Source organism: Narcine bancroftii, chromosome 13, assembly GCF_036971445.1.
Source record: "Narcine bancroftii isolate sNarBan1 chromosome 13, sNarBan1.hap1, whole genome shotgun sequence".
Classification (NCBI taxonomy): domain Eukaryota; kingdom Metazoa; phylum Chordata; class Chondrichthyes; order Torpediniformes; family Narcinidae; genus Narcine; species Narcine bancroftii.
The window spans coordinates 69,172,751-69,193,159 of record NC_091481.1 but is presented as its reverse complement, the minus strand read 5'-3'; the positions used below and the strand labels follow the sequence as shown (position 1 = coordinate 69,193,159).

General features: G+C 41.5%; 1 protein-coding gene across 2 annotated transcripts in view; it reads right to left on the bottom strand.

The window, feature by feature from the left end:
• Window positions 1-20,078, bottom strand: part of LOC138748196 (probable ATP-dependent RNA helicase DDX17) — a 28,449-nt gene extending 8,371 nt beyond the window's left edge. The window contains exons 1-11 of one of the 2 annotated variants that reach the window (XM_069907979.1): window positions 19,922-20,078; window positions 18,043-18,199; window positions 13,445-13,541; window positions 10,830-10,963; window positions 8,786-8,851; window positions 5,256-5,397; window positions 4,370-4,530; window positions 4,046-4,218; window positions 3,828-3,938; window positions 3,206-3,267; window positions 2,676-2,735 (exon numbers count right to left, since the gene is read on the bottom strand). In XM_069907979.1, the coding sequence (XP_069764080.1) occupies window positions 2,676-2,735; window positions 3,206-3,267; window positions 3,828-3,938; window positions 4,046-4,218; window positions 4,370-4,530; window positions 5,256-5,397; window positions 8,786-8,851; window positions 10,830-10,963; window positions 13,445-13,541; window positions 18,043-18,199; window positions 19,922-19,962 (1,204 nt within the window). In that variant the 5' untranslated portion in view covers window positions 19,963-20,078. The remainder of the gene's footprint in view (window positions 1-2,675; window positions 2,736-3,205; window positions 3,268-3,827; window positions 3,939-4,045; window positions 4,219-4,369; window positions 4,531-5,255; window positions 5,398-8,785; window positions 8,852-10,829; window positions 10,964-13,444; window positions 13,542-18,042; window positions 18,200-19,921) is intronic. The other variant, XM_069907980.1, reaches the window with a different exon arrangement.
• Between the last annotated feature and the right edge of the window lie 331 nt (window positions 20,079-20,409).

Sequence of the window (20,409 nt, the reverse complement as noted above, 5' to 3'; positions counted from 1 at the left end):
AATACTAAGTAATGCATTTGTCTGTGGAGATTTGATAAAAGTGTAGTAGCTACTCTAGTTTTTATGCTGATCGAACATTCTTAAAGAGTGTTTTCCATACACATGAAGCAAGCCCCAACATAACCTTCAGCGTGACCCCTTGATGAGGTTGCCCATTGGCTTTCAACAGTTCTCCTGTGCCTTAGAACAAATTTTTCCCAGCCTGATGGAATCAATAGGTAACAAGAAACAGACTGACCTAAATGAAATAGTTCTCAGTTTTGTATCAAATTCAACAATGTCTAGGCAAGATGCAGAAAGCAGCAATCTACTCATTCCTACCTTCAAACCTTTATGCAACCCGCTTTTCGGGCAGAGAAACCTCAGACAGGCCCAAGATGTAACCGGACAAGCCCCGACATGACGTCCTGTGAAGGTGAGGGAGATACTTGGCATGCTTGGCAGTAGGGGTTTCACAATAGTTGAGAGTAAACTGTTTGCACCACATCACTCCACTTCATCAGAAACCATTCCCCAAAGATTGCAAATAGAGCCACGAATCCACAATGTTCCAGATGGATCAGTTGGCTACTTGCTGCTAACCAGGGGGATCAAGTAGTTTCTTTTGTATCTGTACTAAGAATGAGCAAACTGTTCCAACTGGAATTCCCCCATTAAGGGACATTTGTTTTATTTTCCCTGCTCGTCTAAGCTTCCATCCTGCATGAGACCAAAAACACAATACCATTAATTTTACTGCCAGTGCCCGTTAAAGGGGAGGTTATTTCGGAACAGTCTGTCCATCTCAGTCTTAAATAGTGGGCCAGTAACAGTCAGTCCATGCATAGTCTTCCCATCCACATCAGTGGCTAGAAAGGTTTGTTTCTAGCTCCAAGTCACTTTAACAGTTTGATTGCAGAACTGTCCTGCCATTTAAATGCAGTGCTTGGTGTGAAACCCCTAATCAGCAGACATTTCCACACGCCCCTTAGTTTCAGCAAGTAAACCAATTATCAAGTGTGTCAGATTTGAGAGGGTAAAATCAGATTTCAACAGGGGAATTTTGATTCTGCTTTCAATTTTCTGATATTGGAATTGGCTTGTGCTGGTTTTTAATTAACAGGGTTTCAGATAACGACGCTTGTCAGTGAAATACTGAGATATACCGAATTCCAGCTGTTAGAAAACTGAAGTAGCGGAATGTTAAAAGAGCTCTCTTTCAGGCCAGATCGAGGATACAGGGTGTTAAGTTGTATCCTTCTCTTTTAAAAAAGACATAAATCTAACCCATCAGTTGTCAGAATACCCATAAATATTGCAGATTGCCTTGCTTCCTTATATAAAGCCAGTCCAGGATGATCACTTTCAAATGCAAGCTCTTTAAGCAGAGGTGTTTCAAAAAATTACTTTATTTGTGCACATTAATGACTTCTATCATCCCATATAATCCAGGCCAATCAAGAAAACAAATGTTTCATGCAAATACAAACCACCCCCCGACCCATTTTACTTGGGCACCTGTCTAAATTTTGCTCGTACCTTGATGAAGGACTCAAACCCAAAACGTTGGTTAAATATCTTTATCTCTGCTATATAAAGTACTGTTTGACCTGCTGAGTTCCTTCAGCATTGTGTTTTAACACAACCAACATTTCCAATGACACTAGTATATAAAAAATACCCAGAAAGGCAAGGTTCCCCGCACCTGCACGACACTTCTGAAGGCTCCCCTACATTCACTTGCATCATTTAGAACTACTATTATGTAGAAAGCAACTGATGCAATGATATGGATTCCATTCACTTAATCAAAATCCAGATATCAAAAAACACAGAGGAAAAGCTCCATTTCTAGATGGGCATCTTAATTCACTCTAAATTTTGTACCTCCTATTGAACTGCCTTGTGGTCAAGTATTAAACTTGGTGACCACCCACAAGTAAATACAATGTCAAATACATAAGCATTCTACTGAATATTCCTTACGAAAAATGACATTTTAAAATCTCAATTGAGAGTTCAGACTGCGCACAAAGCTCCAGATTCTCTAATCTGGCATGAATGGGGAAAATTAACTGGAACCCAAATGGTCCTTGTTGACAGGTGAACACATACAAGATAAAGCCTGGCTGGCTCAGTGGAAGGCTATGCTGGCATGATGGAAAAGTCAGGATTTCTCTCCAAAAAATGGTCTGGAGCAGGGTTTAAACCCCACTTGGCCAGGCCAAGCTAGAAACTCAGTCAGCTGGCAAACACATTATCTGAAGACCCTATTCTTTTAACGAACCAATCCGCTGCAGAGGTTGAACCAGACACTGCCAGGGCGAGCTGGACAACAGTAGAGGGGATAAACATTATCCGAAGACCCCAAATTTTGGACAGCCAGCCCAGTGCATAGGGGTTAAAGGCCCCACACGGTAAGGCTAAGCTTGGTTTATGTAGGTGGCGGTAGATGGATATCTCCTCTCCCTCTTGGTGCTCGTTTTGTCATGCCTAGGCCTTGCCGCAGGCCTGTACCTTAATACAAAAACAAAGAGATATTTTAAAACAAAATTAAGCCACTTAGTTAACATACTCAAGATGGTGAGTAAATCATGGTTCATCAGTTCATCACTTTAACTACAAGTTCTCCCAAATCAGAAAATTTCAGAGCTTGCTCTGAAAAGCATTTTTCTGTAAACAAGTCAAGTACAAACCTAAACCTCGAGATGCAACGTCAGTTGCAATAAGGATGGGTGCCTTTCCTGATCGGAATTCTGTAAAAAAAAATTAAATAAAATTCAGCACCAGAAATATTATGCCATGATATGTGACTGTAAAAGGGCATAGACTATGGTTAAATTAGTAAAATACTCTTGCACCAAGGAGAACTAGTCATTTATTTTATGTCTTTAACATTGTTAAACAGCCCTAAGCACTTCACACCAGGAGAGATGTGCAAAAGGCCACCCAAAAGCTTTGCCATGGGTGCAACCATTAAGGAGAAATTTAGATCTTTGCAATCAACATGATCACTTGTGAAAATTTGAAGATCAGTGAGATTGTAGAGATGAGATTTGGAGCAATGCAGCTCTCAAGTGGTTGGAGCTGGTGTAAGCTACACAGAAACTAGATTGGTAGTGAGACAATGAGATGATTCAAAAATAAGGACAAGAATTTAAGATTTGATCAGCTATAACAGAGTTTAAAAGCAGACTCCAGGACCTGCTACTGGTTATATCCTTACCATTAAGGACCCAATCTCTCTCCGGCTGACTTTTATCTCCATGAATGCACATTGCTGGCCAGCTGCAAAAAAATGATTTTGTTCAATTTTTTTTGTATGACATAATTTAATATAACACCACTGTTAATTTCACAAATTTGACCATGGATTTGCTATCCTCACTGGAGGTCATTGCTACTGCCATCAGTCTGTTACTCCACCCACACCTGGGTTCTAACTCTTTCCCTTTGACCTGAAATATTAGTCCTGTTTCTTCTTCTACAGTTGCTACCTGACCTGCATTTTCAAGTTGTAGTTCAGATTTTCAGGATTGCAATCTTTTCATTTTCAATTGTGCAATTGCAGTGCTTCTCACCCTGCCTCAATGAAGCATTCTAATTATGCTCTGCAGGAACCAGTAACCCTAGTAAATAATCTGAACTGGTTTGAATTATAGAGCAGCTATTCTCATCCTTCTTTGGCGATGGCCCTTTAAAACAGCTCAAAGTTTATGGGCCCTCTTCATTGGAAGCGGTTTGGCTCCCAATGAGAATGACTGGTTTAGAGTACCAACAAGAAATTGAATATTTGACATTTCTAAGCTAATGATTTTGGAACCAGGTTTGTGATGACGAAAGCCTACCCGTCTCTTCTCATCCTGCGAGTCAGGTCATCACAGCGACGTTTAGTTTCTACAAAGATGATTGTTTTATTTTCTTTCTCTGCCATGATTTCTTCCATAAGGTGGAGCAGTCTACAAATGAACACACAATTTCACACATTAATTACACCCTGCATGCCACTGAGCGAGACTTCAAGATGTAAAATTACAATTCAATTAGTTTCAAATGTACAACTTACTTCATGTCCTTCTCACTCTCCTGACATACATCAACAATTTGAAGAATATTGTGGTTGGCACTCAGTTCCAAGGCGCCAACGTTGATCTGGACGTAATCCCGCAGGAAATCTTCTGCTAGCTGCCGGACCTCTTTTGGCCAAGTGGCACTCCACATCAAAGTTTGTCTGTCCGGCTGGAAGAAGTAGAACCAATGTCTTAGGGTTGCTACATGTAACCAGAGGAGTCCAACCCAACCGTGCATATATTTTGGCATTACCAGAATGAGTAATATTTTGGTTCAAGGTTCGAGCAGCATTTAACAGAATGAGAATAAAAAATCCTACCCTGATCTGCTCCACTATTTTCCGGATCTGAGGCTCAAAGCCCATATCCAGCATGCGATCAGCCTCATCGAGCACCAGGTAAGTGCAGCGACGAAGATTAGTTTTTCCAGCTTCCAAAAAGTCAATCAATCGGCCTGGGGTTGCAATGCAGATTTCCACTCCTAGGACAAGGCAAAATCAATAGAATGTTAATGCTCCCTCTCATGAACCCTTTCTTCAGTTACAATCATGTTCTTCCTTCACTGTTGGGAGGAAACCTGTACTCCAGATTTGACCTAACCAATCTTTTATACAGTTGTAACATAATCATCCTGCTATTATATTCTATGCTGTGGGGAAAGTATTTTGTACGTCTTCTTTACCCCATATTCCCCTGAAATGCTACCTTAAAGGGTTCTTGTATGTGTACACCCAGGCCCCTAAAATACTGTACATCATGTTTATTAAGATTAAATTCGATCTGCCAGTGTTTGGTACATCTTGTCAGGAAATTAATATTATTGTTTCTCCAAGACCACTCCTCACTTTCAGCAACAGAATGAATTTTGTGCAAATGTAGCCACTGTATTTCCTACAGTCATATTCACATGATAACCATATATAAATAAGGGTCCCAGCAACAATTCTTGAGGTGTGCCACAGGTTGAAGGTTTCCAATCATAAAAACTAAGCCAATTTTAGATCCAATTTCACGTCTGACGACTTGTCAACTGCCTTACTTAAATTTATGTACCTCTTCAAAATAGAAAATGCACATTAATGGAACAGGAAACCCTGAAAATGCACGAATAACTATTCTTTTTTTTTGGCAAAATCTACATATAAAAAGACAGTATCTAAAATTTATCCCATGAAACAAAGAGTGGCATGTCACTGTCCCACATACCTCTCTCCAGGTCCCGAATTTGAGGGCCTTTCGGAGCACCACCATAAATGCAGGTACTTTTTATTCGTGAAGATTTCCCATAGTCCTCTGCAACCAGCTGTACCTGCTGCGCCAGTTCTCGTGTTGGTGCCAACACCAAACACTATGGAAGGAGAAACCCAACAATCAAACATTTTTCTTAATAATTAAAGAATTAATTATTAAACACCCTCGCAATTCTTATTTACAGGAACAGGAAACAACGATTCAACCGAACTGCAGGAGTTCCCTTGTTTCCATTATCTTTTATCTATCTTGGTATCTAAAGATCAAGCAAGCTATATACTGATTACGTTCAACATGGTTCCTTGTGGATACAGGGAACTCTGAAACTGATGGAAATACTTAATAGGTCAAACTGCATCTATAGAGAGTAAAGAAGGAATATTTCATACAACCCTAAATATTTAATATGGTAGACTTTGGGATAACCTGCATGCTCAAGTAATTTCTCCACATAGGGTCGGTCCAGCAATATCAGTGGAGGCAAAAAAATGTCAACATTTCAGTGAAAACCCTGCATCAGGACAGAGGTAGGGAGAAGACAGCAGAATGTGCAAGTGAGGGAGAGTGGGACAGAAGCTGGTAGGTGATGGGTGAAATTGCTGAGTTTTACGAGCAACCTTTTGCTCCAGATTCCAGCATCTTCAGGCTCTTATTTCTCCAACTTCTTCATAGTGAATTTAGTATCCAACAAAGGAAGCTGGTGAGCTTAAGACTTTCAACATTTGGACAATCAAGGCACTTTCAGGTGGCCAAAATCCTCCGATGTAAAGCCGCATATTATGCCCATATGCGGCTGTCAGGAGGCCACTTGAAAGTGCAGGAGACACATCTGAGGCAAACTTTGTAACCCTCCTCTGGGAGAGATAATCGCTGGAGCACTGAGGTCCCCCCGGCACCTGAATGCAGCCGCCTGAAAGCGGCTAAGGGGATGACAATCAGCTGGCGAGCGCCCAACCATTCCACAGGTCTGAATCTGTTTCTGCAGGCGCATTCTTGGTGGAGAATGCACCTGAAGAAGCCTTCAGTGAATGCAAGGTTTTGAAAAATTTCCACATTTTTTTAAAAGCTTGGTTTACTGGTATGTTAAATTACATTTACATTCTTCATGTCCCATTTCCCATGCTCCTTTACACTCCCCAAAACCATGGTTCAGTCATTGAGAATCACACCACAGAGGAAGGTCCTTCAGCCCATCCGTGCTAACCATGAACTTCCACTCTTCTTTCTTTGACTTGGCTTCGCGGACGAAAATTTATGGAGGGGTAATGTCCACGTCAGATGCAGGCTCGTTTGTGGCTGACAAGTCCGATGCGGGACAGGCAGACACGGTTGCAGCAGTTGCAGGGGAAAATTGGTTGGTTGGGGTTGGGTGTTGGGTTTTTCCTCCTTTGTCTTTTGTCAGTGAGATGGGCTCTGCGGTCTTCTTCAAAGGAGGTTGCTGCCCACCGAACTGTGAAGCGCCAAGATACACGGTTTGAGGCGATATCAGCCCACTGGCGGTAGTCAATGGGGCAGGCACAAGAGATTTCTTTAGGCAGTCCTTGTACCTCTTCTTTGGTGCACCTCTGTCACAGTGGCCAGTGGAGAGCTCGCCATATAACACGATCTTGGGAAGGCAATGGTCCTCCACTCTGGAGACGTGACCTACCCAGCGCAGTTGGAGCTTCAGCAGCATGGATTCGATGCTGTCGGCCTCTGCCATCTCGAGTACTTCGATGTTAGGGATGAAAGCGCTCCAATTAATGTTGAGGATGGAGCGGAGACAACGCTGGTGGAAGCGTTCTAGGAGCCGTAGGTGATGCCGGTAGAGGACCCATTATTCGGAGCCAAACAAGAGTGTGGGTATGACAACGGCTCTGTATACGCTAATCTTTGTGAGGTTTTTTTGTGAGGTTTTTCAGTTGGTTGTTTTTCCAGACTCTATTGTGTAGTCTTCCAAAGGCGCTATTTGCCTTGGCGAGTCTGTTGTCTATCTCGTTGTCGATCTTTGCATCCGATGAAATGGTGCAGCCGAGATAGGTAAACTGGTTGACTGTTTTGAGTTTTGTGTGCCCGATGGAGATGTGGGGGGCTGGTAATCATGGTGGGGAGCTGGCTGATGGAGGACCTCAGTTTTCTTCAGGCTGACTTTCAGGCCAAACATTTTGGCAGTTTCCGCAAAACAGGACGTCAAGCGCTGAAGAGCTGGCTCTGAATGGGCAACTAAAGAGGCATCGCCTGCAAAGAGTAGTTCACGGACAAGTTGCTTGTGTCTTGGTGTGAGCTTCAATCTGAGGCGCCTGCAATCTGAACTTCCACTAATGCCATATTAATTCCATTTCTTTCCTCCCTGTATTCTCACCAACGACTTCCAACCACTCACCTGGAGACAAGAAATTCCAGTGGCCAATTAACTTATCAACCCAAGTATTGGGGATGTGGGAGGAACCTGGAGCATTTGGTGGAAATCATGAAGTCTTAAGGCCAATGTGCAAAGTCAACATGGACAGAAGCACAGGATGAAGCTGGACACCTGCCGAGCAGAAGCAGCTCTAATACTTATACCACTGCCAGTTCCCATACTCCCATTCAATTAACTTGGGGTCATTTTGCAGGCTTGCTTTCAACTGACCAGGGCGATGTTTCCCATACTTATTCTAAACTTATCAGGTTGTGACCACTTCTAGTCACCAAGGTTTAGGAGAAAATGTAAGGGTTGAAGAGGGTGCAGAGACTTACTAAAATGAATTTGGGTCTTTGGTTGTGTGGAACGGACTGGAGGTGCTGGAGTTGTTCTCCGTGGAACAAGAAGGCTGAGCCGGGATCTGTTCAAGCCATTTAATGCAACGAAGGATCCAAATAAACTCAACTGAAGCTCTTTACATTTACAGAAGGGTCAAAAACCAGGAATCATAAAAAGAATCTAATTTACAGCAAGTGGTTGTGAGTTTGGAATGTACTACCTGGTAGGACAATTTAAAAATATAGGAGTCGGCCATCCGGCCTGTCGAGCCTGCTCAGCCACTCAATGAGATCATGGCTAATCTGATTGATAGACACATCTCCACCTACCTACCTTTTCCCCATATCCCTTAATTTTCCATACTATGTAAAAATCTATCCAACCTTATCTTAAATATATTTATGAGTTCACCTCCACTGCTTCAATGGGCAGCGAATTCACCACCCTCTGAGAAAAACAGTTCCTCCTCATTTCTGTCCTAAATCTATAATCCTGAATCTTGAGGCTATGTTCCCTTGTTCTGGTCTTCCCCACCAATGGTAGCAGAAGCAGCTTCAAAAGGAATCTGGACAATAATTAAAAAAATAATTTATCAGCTATTATTAAAGGGTAAGATTCTCGTGAAGAGAAATAAAAACTTGACATCTTTCTATAGTGTCACCATTCTGCTAACTTGCAACCAACATATAAACTTGCCACAGGAAACAAGCCAGTAACAAAGATACTTATATTGCAGATTAATGGTTTAGTTTCAAGTACTCACAATGGGACCATCACCTCGCTCAAGGAATGGCTGGTGGTTGATGTGCACAATGGCTGGCAATAAATACTGGAAATTAAACAAAGCATCAGTTATAAGTTAATCGTTAATTAACAAATGCATACATTTATTCAATAAATGATTAAATTCTGAACTTTCTAAATTATTCAACCAGCCAATGTCATATCAGAACTATTATGTGCCTCCTGATTTTTTCTAAAAAAAGTCACAGAATTGGAAGACGCTTCAGTGCATTTTGTTAATAGTACACACAGTGGCTGGATGCGAACTGATCAATGTAACCAGGATTCCTTGGTGCCACAGTCAAATTCTGTATTATATCATGGTCAGTCATTCTCAGCACTAGAATTCATCTTCTACCTCTTTGCGAACAGTTGAGAGTAGAACCCATTGGTGGTAATTAGTCAGACTGGAGTGCAAACAATAATGAAGCAATTTTCCACACCATTCGATAGAGGTCAATATTATAACCACACTGGAATTGCTTAGCTAAAAGAAAAGCCTGCCTAGTTCTAAGCTGGAATGTTATTTTGACAATCAGAAGGTTCTCAGATGTTTATTGATATCAAGCAGTAAAAAGAGGGGGGGTGGGGGGGTGGTTTGGGAGGAAAGGGGGGGGGGGAGAAAAAGTCACTGTATATGTGTGAAAAAGAAATTGTGTATGTCATGGCTAATGTGATTTATGGTGTGAAAAATAAAAAAATTAAAAAAAATAAAAAAAATAAAAAAAAAAAGCAGTAAATGAAATTTGTCTTCAGAAGAAGCAAAACCATGAAATGAACAATTGTGAATAACATCAATTTGATCTATTGTTTGTTGAATCACTTATCTCTGAACATTATGTGCTGCATTTGCTATTTGGAGCCATGTAGCTGCAATAAGATGGCAGGAGTTACCGTAAATATTCGTGTATAATGCAAAAAAATTTCCCCTTCAAAAATAGGGAGGGGGTCGCATTATACACTTTTTCTGCAAATGAGCAGTAGTCGGCAGCGCGACTCGGGCAGGCAAGCGGAGAGACGCGAGTGCGATTCAGGAGGCCAGGCGGGTGGAGAGACACAAGCGTGACTCAGGAGGCCGGACGAGCGAAGTGACGCCAGCGCGACTCAGGCGGGTGAGGGGTGTCGTATTATACACGGGGGTAAAATTTTCCCACCTTTATCCCCTCAAAAGTGGAGGGGTGGGGGTCACATTATACACAAATATTTACAGTAAACAGGAAAGTCTACAGACTTTGCAGATGTATTTCAATGTACAAACATGCTGGAGAAATTCAGTCACGCGGCATCGCAAACACAAGTTTCATAATAATAAATGCTGATCTATAGGAAGTAAAGGATAACTAACGTTTCAAGCTATGACCAAGAGCTCGGGCCTAAAACTTCCTTTGGATAGTGAATTACTTTCTGAGTTTCTCCGGCATGTTTGTCAATAAGTTGGCACTTCATTTTTAAGTATTTCTGGTGATTCCCCCTTTGAATCCCCAGCTTGACAGCAGTAATACTGTGAGGAATGCAGAAGACCACGATGTCAAGTTCGTTTACTGTTGCATGTATCAAAAATGCCACAAAAATCATTGTTTTGCAGGCAGACCAATAGACATCTCATACGTCATACAAGATTGTACAAAGGTCTGAAGTTACAGAGAAAGATTAGCTGGTATAGAGTAATGGCAACATAATTTTGCTATTTTGGGGTTCTTGCAGGAGTCCGATAATAGTAGGAAAGAAACGGTACTTGAACGCAGTAGAGCGTGATCTTGCACTTGTAAATATCACTGCTGGGAGGAGTGGGTGAAGAGATTGTGTCCAAGATTGGCTGTTGATCCGAGGCAGCAGGAGTTGTGATTATGGCCCTCTTGGAAAAAAATGTATGTCTATTGGCACTGAAAACTTTCAACCTTTGAGCATGTTACCATAAAGAAAACAGTATCCAAGTGCTGCTTGATCCCGAATATAATACAATACTAGAAATGAAATTCTAATCTTTCAGCCCAAAGGAAAAAAAATTGAAGTACTGTACATACAGCCAGCGTTTTGCCAGATCCAGTCTGTGCGATTCCAACCATATCACGTCCACTAAGTGCTACAGGAAAGCCCTGACATTGTATTGGAGTCGGCTCGACAAAATTCAGTGAACGTAGAACATCCATCACATAGGCTAGGAAAAAAATGCAGCAAAACATTAATGCTAGGCGCCTTCAGAATAAAATCCAAAAACATTAGCAAAGGAAACCAATTATCATCATGTTATAAGAGCAAGGAACTCCCAGTGGCCAACCACTTCAATTCCATATTCTACTGTCACACTGACAGGTCTGTCCACAGCCAAGTTAAGTCCACCTGAAAATTGGAGGAAAAACCACCTGATATTTCATCTTGAGAGTCTCCAAAGAAACAGCATCAATATTGATCTCCAATTTCCATTAACCACCTCCCAGTCTCTCTTTCCTTCAACCCTGTCTCCATTCCTCCTCCACCCCACTCCCTCCCCTTCCTTCTCCTATCAGAGAACTACCCTCCTTAGCCCTCTGTCCTCTCCAGTAATCACCTCAGCTTCTTTCTCTCCCACCCAACCACATTATTCAGACATCCACCTGATTTTTGGCACTCTTAAAGGGCTCAGACCCAAAACGGCGACGGTCTTTTTCTTTCTTATAGATACTGCGTGACCTGTTGAGCTTCTCTAGCGCTTTTGTGGATTGCAGCTGTTACAACTGTTGTAGCCAGGCTGATACACTGAAACACTGCTTCAATTCTATAGATGCCAATTTTCAAATAAATTATTAAATTCCATTAACATCACATCTCCTGTTCTCAGGTTCACAACGGGTCCCAATGTTCTATTAGCAGAGCATGAAAATTATTCCAGGGCCTCGACTACACCACATGTTTGAATCATACTGTGGCAGCTCTGTATGAGCTCATATTTGCTTCACCACAGAATTTAATTTCACAAGTTGTATCTGCAAAAGAATTTGGCACAAGCTGTGACCATAAGAGTGTTTCATAACAAGGCACTTGTTTTGAAGATTCTTTACAGGGAAGCAGAACAGGGCAGTTAAAACAGAGTATTATCAACGTGGCCTTCAAATGCTCTATTACACCTTCCATGAATAGCTGTATCCTGTTTTCCCATTTATGATCTATGTACACAACAGATAACCAACTCCACAAGCTCATTAATTAATTACCCATTTTTTTCTGTGCCATTCCTCTTAGATGTTCACTTGTAATTTCTTTCAATTGCAATGAAATTGATACATGAACTGCCACAATAGAAAGCATGCAGAGAGTCTAGACTACGAAATGTGCTAAATGTATTTACGAATTCCATGCAACATTTTAGGCCAGACTGAAAAATGCACACCATAAAAACCTTCAATTCTTCAGTTTAATCTGTATAACTTCAAATTATCCAACATGACTTTAGCACGCACATTTCAATCAAATACCAATCAAATACAAGGTCAATACTGAATTCCACCTGCTTCGATTCCAGTGTGACAGACAAAAAAGTATAAATAGGTCAAAAACTGAACAGCACAAAATCAAATGGTTCATGCTCTTTCATGAGAGCAACATTTCTTATGCTTTGCAATCCAATCCCGTAAAAAAAACCACACACTAGTAATCCTCTGAACTAGATTATTTTAACATTACCAGTAACACAGTAGAATCTAAATGTTTTTAGATCAAGTGCCATTGCTAGACAAAATGCAGAACTGGGAAGGGTTTCCCAGTCTGCCACAGATGCACTTTGATAGAACACTGTAAGCAATTATTAGTCCTGTAGCCCTTTATCAAGTTTATCAGTTTTAACAAGCTTGAAACATCGAACTTCAACAAACTGAAGTATTTCTACCACTTTGTGTTGTTCAGTAGAAGTCTAAAAATCCGGATGTGAGAAATCTAGACCACCCAAAAATCTGAAAACACTCACTTTTTAAATTTAGCATTATTTTTATGCGTGCATGCATGCGTAAGCACCACAGATGCACTGTGCTTAGTATGGGTATCCTTATCACAAAGAAATTCATTTCTATATTGTATTTTACTTTTATAATGTTCAAGCATGACACTATTTTTAAAATATTTTTGTCAAGAGTTGACTTTATTTTTCTTTAAAATTGCAGCTCATTTTCATAAATAATGAATTAACTATCAGGTTTATCAGTTCAACTATTTCTCCTTAAATTTGAATTTTAAAAGTATTCCCGAGAATCTGGAAAATCTGGACTGACCCAAATTCCTGAGCAGTCTGGATTTTCAGACTTTTGCTGTGCGGTTAATTGATACTTAATCCAAATCTTCACGTACCAGCACAAGGATATTCAAAACTTTAGCCTACAGAAGACTGAAAGTGCTCAGTTGAGCAAAAGATGCCCACTTCATTTTCAAGTGCAAAAACCTTAAGACCAAGCCAGCACATCCTTCCTCCATTATTTGTTTTATGCAACCAGTATAAAATTAGAACTCCAATGGAATTAAATCTAAAGACTGCAAATGACTTAAATACAACAGGCTAATGCAGTAAAAGATAGGCTTCCTGGTTTACACAAGTTGCAAAAATCAACATCTAGCAATTTCACTGTGAATGAGTTGGCGTGGCGAAAGTGACAAACACATTTGATGAACTCACAAGGGAAATTGGCTTGATGAAACTGGAACACTGGCTTTGGGCAGTCGGTTCCCTTGGTGGTAATTTCTTTCTTTCGACGAAAGTCCTCCACATCATACTGCCAAGAAAAAAAATCTAAATTAGCACATCCACTCACCCAAGTTCTTTATCACCAACAGAGGAGGACAAATAATTTAGTGAGAATATACTTCATTACCCGGAAGGTGCAGCAGCATCTACACTTCTTAAGGAGGTGGAATAGGACAAGGCTTCCAGATATCATCTTGATAACATCTTACTGGAGCACAATTAAGTGTCCTGTCTGGCTACATAAATGCATGGTAATGGTAGCTGCAAAGCATCAGTCCAGAGGATTATCAAAATGGCCATGAAGATCATTGGTGTCTTTTTTCCCCCTCTATTGACATTTACTAGAGCATGGCTTAAATCTGGTTCAAAGAAATATGCAGCACAAAGTATATTTGACCAACTACCACGGAGGTACAAGAGCATCAAAATCAGAACTGCCAGGCTGGGAAATAGCTTCTTCTCGCAGGCTAGGTATCCTGTAACTGTGTAAATCATTGGAAAAATATTTATATATATATTTGAAATTATATCTTTATCAAAATCACCCAGATGATTGGGTGTTCCTTGTTGTCTTTGGATTTATTTATTTCGATCTCTCTGTATTGGGAAGGCAGCTAATATCCTTAAGAACCATACCCACCCGAGCTATCATTTGCTTGACCTAATGCCCTCGGGAGGACGATATAGATCCATTAAATCACAGACGAACAGACTCAAGAACAGTTTCTATCCCAGAGCCATTCAAGAATTAAACTTCACCAATTCATGTATTTTGTATTGTTTTAATGCTGCTTTTTTTTGGGTTTAATATAATGCTCTTGTATGATTTACTTGTGAGTACCGCAGGCTGTGTTTTTAAAAATTTCGTTGGTTTTCTTTTACAATGGCAATAAAGAACTTCATGTAAATCACGTATGTACTTCTTACATACGGTATATGTACGTGCACACCATGTCCTGGGTAGACTGGAATCTGTATTCTCTCAATGTTCAGCTCAAATGTGTCTCCAAGTTTTTTCTTCATCTGTTAAATTACACACTTATTCATCTTAAAACAACTAGATCCTCACTATTTTCCCCAAATCTGATTCAGTTGGATCCTTAAATTTTTCAAGAAAATTCAACAGTTCAGGCTTACAAGGCACAGAGTATAGGATAAAGTACAGAGCAAAGAGCAGAAGCAATTGTTGCGGATAGTCTATAAACATTTACTTCCATTCAATGTCTTTCAAAATATCTTCCTGCTCCTCGTTGTCAAGGAAGCAACCTTTCCTTTGGAAAACATCCAAACACGTCTTTACTTTTCATTCTTTTTTTCTGATTATGACTAGCTCAGTTCTGGTCACCCCTTGGCAAATCAATTTTGCAATCTTTCCCATTTCTTTTAAATTAGGAGCTTAAAATATCCAGCCCTGATTAGGCTATAGAAAATTGTACTCAAATAAAGATAAATGTATACAAAATGAAAACAATCATTCTGTAATTCAAAAAAAATCAGTAATAAATAATGTAAAGTAAGAACCAATGAGTCCCTGATTGAGTTTGTTGTTGAGGAGTCTGATGGAAGAGGGGTAGCAGCTGTTCCCAAACTCAGTTGTGCGAGTTTTGAGGCACCTATTCCACTTTCCTGATGAAGCAGTGAGAACAGAGCATGTGGTGGGTGGTGTGGATCCTTGATGATCACTGCTGACAGCAGCATTCCCTACAGATGTTCTTAAAGGTGGGGAGAGTTTTGCCTATGATGTCCTGGGCTGTGTTTGCATCTGGTGCCCCCCATACCAGGGTGTGATGCAGCCCGTCAGCAAGTTTTCCACTATTTTCCTGCGGATGTTTGCTAAGATTTTCCATGTCATACAAACCTTTGCAAACTCCTTAGAAAGTTCATTCTGAGAGTCATAGATAGGGTGGACAGCCAGTGACTTTTTTCCCAAGGCAGGAATAGAAAACACCAGAGGACAAAGTGAAGGGTGGAAAGATTAGGGGATTTTTTTTTTTTTTTTTTAAAGAGTTGTAAAACTCTGCTTTGCCAAGGATGGTGGTGGAGGTTGAAACATTAGGAGCATTTGAGGATTTTGGACAGGCACATGGATGGAAGAAAAATAGAGGTCTCTGGGGTAAGGAGAGTTTAGTTTTTAAAATTTCTTTTTGAGAGTTTAGTATTTTTTTAATGAATACATGGGTCGGCACAACATTGAAGGTCAAAGGGCTTGTACTGTAATGTTCTGTGTTGGGTCCAGGAAATGCTGTCCAAGATAGTGACTCCCAAGAATCTAAATTTGCTCACCCTCTCCACCTCTTATCCCCCAATAATCACTGGATTGAACACCTCTGCTTTTACCCTCCTGAAGCTCCTTGGTTTTGGTGACAAGTGAGGGCAAGGTTGTTGTTCATACACCATTCATCTAAGTTTTCAATCTCCCTCCTGTATGTTGACTCATCGCCCCCTTTCATATGGTATGGTCAGCCAATTTGAAGATGGTGTTATTGTCGTACCAAGCCATAGTCATAGGTGTTCAAAGAGTGGACCAGGGGCTAAGAACGTAGCCAAGTGGTGCTCAGTACTGATGAAGATTGTAGAAATGTTCTAATCCTCACTGATTGTGGTCTAGAGGTGAGGAAATCCAGGATCTAATTACACAATGGGGTATTGAGGCTTAGGTCTTTGAGTTTGCTGATCAGTCTTGAGCGGATGTTGGTGTTGAAAGCCGAACTGTAGTCGACAAAGAACACCCTGGTCTTTGCTGTTCAGGTGTTCCAGGGCTTTGAGTAGAGCCAGTGAGATGGCACCTTGTTGTGGTAGGCAAATTGGAACAGATCCGTGTCACCGCTCAAACAGGAGCTGGTGGTATGATTAGATACCAGCCTCTCTAAACACTTATTCACTGAGGATATGAGTGCCATGGTCGATAGTTATTCAGGCAAGTTACCACATTCTTCTTGGGTACAGGTATGATTGAGACCTGTTTGAAACAGGGGAGCACCACACAGGATTAATGTGTTGAGGATATCTAACATTCACAAGTTGGTCTGCGCAAGTTTTCAGTACTTGGCTGGGTACTCCCTCCGGACCAGAAGCTTTCCTTAGATTCACTCTCTTGAATGCAGCCCACACCATCCTCTACTGTCAGTAATTGAGGATAACATCAGGGGATGTGGGTGTGTGCAGTGGTTCTTCCTTGTCCGGATGACCAAATCGGACGTAGAAGGTATTGAGTTCATCTGGGAATGACGCCTTGTTGTCCACTGCTGCACCGGATTTGGTTTTGGAAGGTTACATCATTTAGAGCCTGTCACAGCAGTTGGGTATCCTTCATTATTTTCATTCTTGACCAGAACCTCCACTTCACCCAGGAGATGTCTTTTTGTATGTCATAACTGCTCCTTGTGTAGTTTAAGATCATAGCTTTGGTCATTTAAATAAATAAAATTTAATCCCATTAGTTAGTCTCCATAAATCACAAGGATGTAATATGTTCGACCACCACTTGAACTGCATGTGTTTCATAGATCATGATCTACCTCAAACTGAAATTTCCTATTTGAGACACCCAACCTTTATTTGAAGAATGTAATCCCAAATCCTAGACTAAAACAGGGTGACTTATCCTCCCTGCATCCACCTTATTGAGCATTGTAAGAATTTTTAATGTTCAATGGACTTCATTCTCTTAAACTTGGAGAATAAAAGCCCAGTCCACTGAAACTCTCCTTGTATGACAGATGCACTCCCTCTAGGCAGTGGTTTTCAAACTGTCCCCCTAAACTCACATTCCACCTTAAGCAATCCCTATGCATAGGTGCTCTATGATTATTAAGGGTTTGCTTAAGATGGTATGTGAGTGGAAAGAAAAAGGTTTGAAAACCACTGCTTTAATTAAGCCTAATTAACTCATTATGAGCATGGTTTCACAACTCCAAATGAAATGGGCCAAAAACAATTTTTCTCAAGCAAAATATTTCAGTAACAATTGGGTCTAGAGCAGTAGTTCTCAACATTCCCCCCCCCACTCACATACTACCTTAAGTAATCCTTTACTAATCACAGAGCACCTATGGCATAGGGATTACTTAAGGTGGCATGTGAGTGAAAAGAAAAAGTTTGAAAACTACTACTCTCGAGCAACTATTGGTAAGGTACTAAGTGCATCAGTGTGATCTCAAAGCTCTTTGAAACTTGTCCCCTTACATTTTCAGCCTCTAATAAGAAGGAAAAATATAACATCAGCCGTCGTAATTAGCCTGCACATTAGCTTAGCTTCATAAACTTGGAAACTTAAGGCAAATCAATACAGATTGTAAATCATTAGGACCAAACAACAATCATGTTGTCACACCATCAAAGCACTAAAGTTGATCTTGACACAGATAAAAGTAAAAACATAGTTATGCTCAAGGTTCTGTGCCATTTTCACCTAGAGAAATGTATTATCACATAACCCAAGGATCCAACTTAAGAGGAGTAGGCAGTGTGAATTATAAGTATTTTATCACAATATAATGCATGGAACGTGCTGATAAACTGATACCTACTGGGCTTAATCTAACCACTTCAGGGTGCTCTGCATAGAAATTCTTCTCAAATTTTGGCAGTTCGTCCAAGTCCCACTTCTTCTTTCTAAGCCGCTCTCCAGGTTGTCCAAACTTCTTTCCCAGTGATGAGCCTCCACCAAACCGTGGACCATTGCTGCTGAAGAGACATCATATCCATCACAAGAAAGAACACAGAATTCTATATACGCTAGACAGCTTCAATGATTAATAAATCCATGGGCGGCCGGTATTAAACACTAACAGGAAACATCATAGATGGTGAAATACTCCCTGAAACATTTCTATCACCACAGATGCTGACCAACTCAATGATTACTATTACCCGCTATAAGGAAAGAGATAAAGGTGCCTCAATACTACTGTTAAACATGAAGGCATGCAGACACTGTGACTAGCAAGACGTACACACAAATGCTGGGACCAAGAAGGAGACAAACCTGAAATGCCAATATATCTTTACTTCCTTAGGATGCTGGGTTCCTCAAGCATTTCTGTATGCCTTTGCCACAAAATTCCTACCTCCAGGTTCAAAAATAGTTGCTATCCCTCAACCTAAAGACTCCTAAACAATAGACTCATTCAGAGACAATTTGGGAGATCCCTCTCACTTAAAATTATCAACTACTACAATTCTGCACCCCACTCCTGCGCAGATGTGTGGGTCCATGGCCTCGTATTATCCCACCAAAGTAACATGTAAATTGGAGGAGCAACACTGGACTGTGCGTTCGAGCACTCTCCAACCAGATGGCATTGACTTCTCCGGTTTCTGCTAGCCTATGTTCCGTTCTCCCTCCTTTCACTTTCACTTCTTTCCTCCAGCTCTCAACCCCTTTCCTTCTCCATTCACAGGGCCCTCCTTCATCCACCTCTTTGTACTCCTGTACTCCCTCTGCTCCTCCCACCATTTTGTTCAGGCACCTGCCTGCATTTTTTTCATACCTTTATACAAAACCAAAAACTTTTTAATTTAAAAACTCTTACTTTGCTCATTATTTATAACTGAATATTTAATTTTCTGTATTTGCAGTTTGCATAAATTTCTTTCATTTGTATACAATTCTTTCTTCTTGTGCAGTTTACAGTTACAATTCCTGGCCTATAGGAAAATGAATCTCAGGGCTGTACATGGTGAGACTCTGACAATAATTCTGAATGTTGAATACTTCCTACATCGGCTTTTATTTCAGAAAGTTGAATACTTCCTACATCGGCTTTTATTTCAGAATTCCGTATCTATGGTTTTAGTTTACTTTACACAACAGTGGAAAATTAAAACAAGTCTTCAGGCAGCACTGGCCTGAATTTCTGACGATGGCACATGTCTGCTTTAAGGCAGACGAAAACAGATTTTGTGTAATATTGCGTTGTTTTTATTACATGACAATAAACTGAAACTGCATAATGAAACAGCTTCCTCCATGTTTCACACTCAGAGCTGGTTGCGTTGGGCTCGAACCTGATGCCCCACTTCCGCCCTTTGCATGACATCACTGAGCCTCGGGCAAGGACCCGGATGAGACTAGGAGTGTTACGTTGGGATGATTGACAGGGATCGAACCAATCAGACGGACAGCCGATTCAACCAGTCATCGTGCGAGAGGGCGCACGTCCCGCCAATCCGAGCGGGGGAAATACGGAAGGCGGGCCCAGCTTCACCACCTCACGATGACCGGCGCCAGCCGGAATGAACCGGTTCATCCGAACCGTGGGCCGCACCAAGCGGGTTGAGGACAACCATAGTTCCAGCCCCCGGCTTGCAGCAGCTTGCCGGCCGCCATCCGCCCAGGGGGCCTCGCCCGGCGCCGTCGCATTGCCTCTGGATCTTGGCCTCGCCCGGCCCGCTCGCCGCCTTTACCTTCCCCGGTCTCGGCCGCGGTCACCGCCAAAACCTCTCATTTTCCGCCGATTCTCCGACTGAGGCAAACCACGAAGGGAGAACGTCCGTCAAGCGCTCGCTCCACCGACCAGCCACCGGAACCCACTCCACCCAGCAACAGTGACGTCAGCGGCAGCGCACAGTGGCTCCGCCAATCAGCGCGCGGCCAGGCTGGGAGGGGGCGGTGGGGAGGACCGCGTGACCCGCGCAGCGAGGGGGGAGACGAGCCAAACCATTGGAGGTCGGGCCCTGGGGGGGGGATGGGCCAAACCATTGGAGCCCAGGAACAGGGAAATTTTTATTGTGTATTGGAGGTATAGAAATTGGCCATGATACAGTAGAACCCGGATTTAACGCCAATCCGAATTTAACTCAATGAGCCATTGGACCCTTTTCTTTTTGCTCTTTCCTGAATTGAATATTTTTATCAAAATGGATCGCACTGTTAGAAGACGAAACGCTTTTTC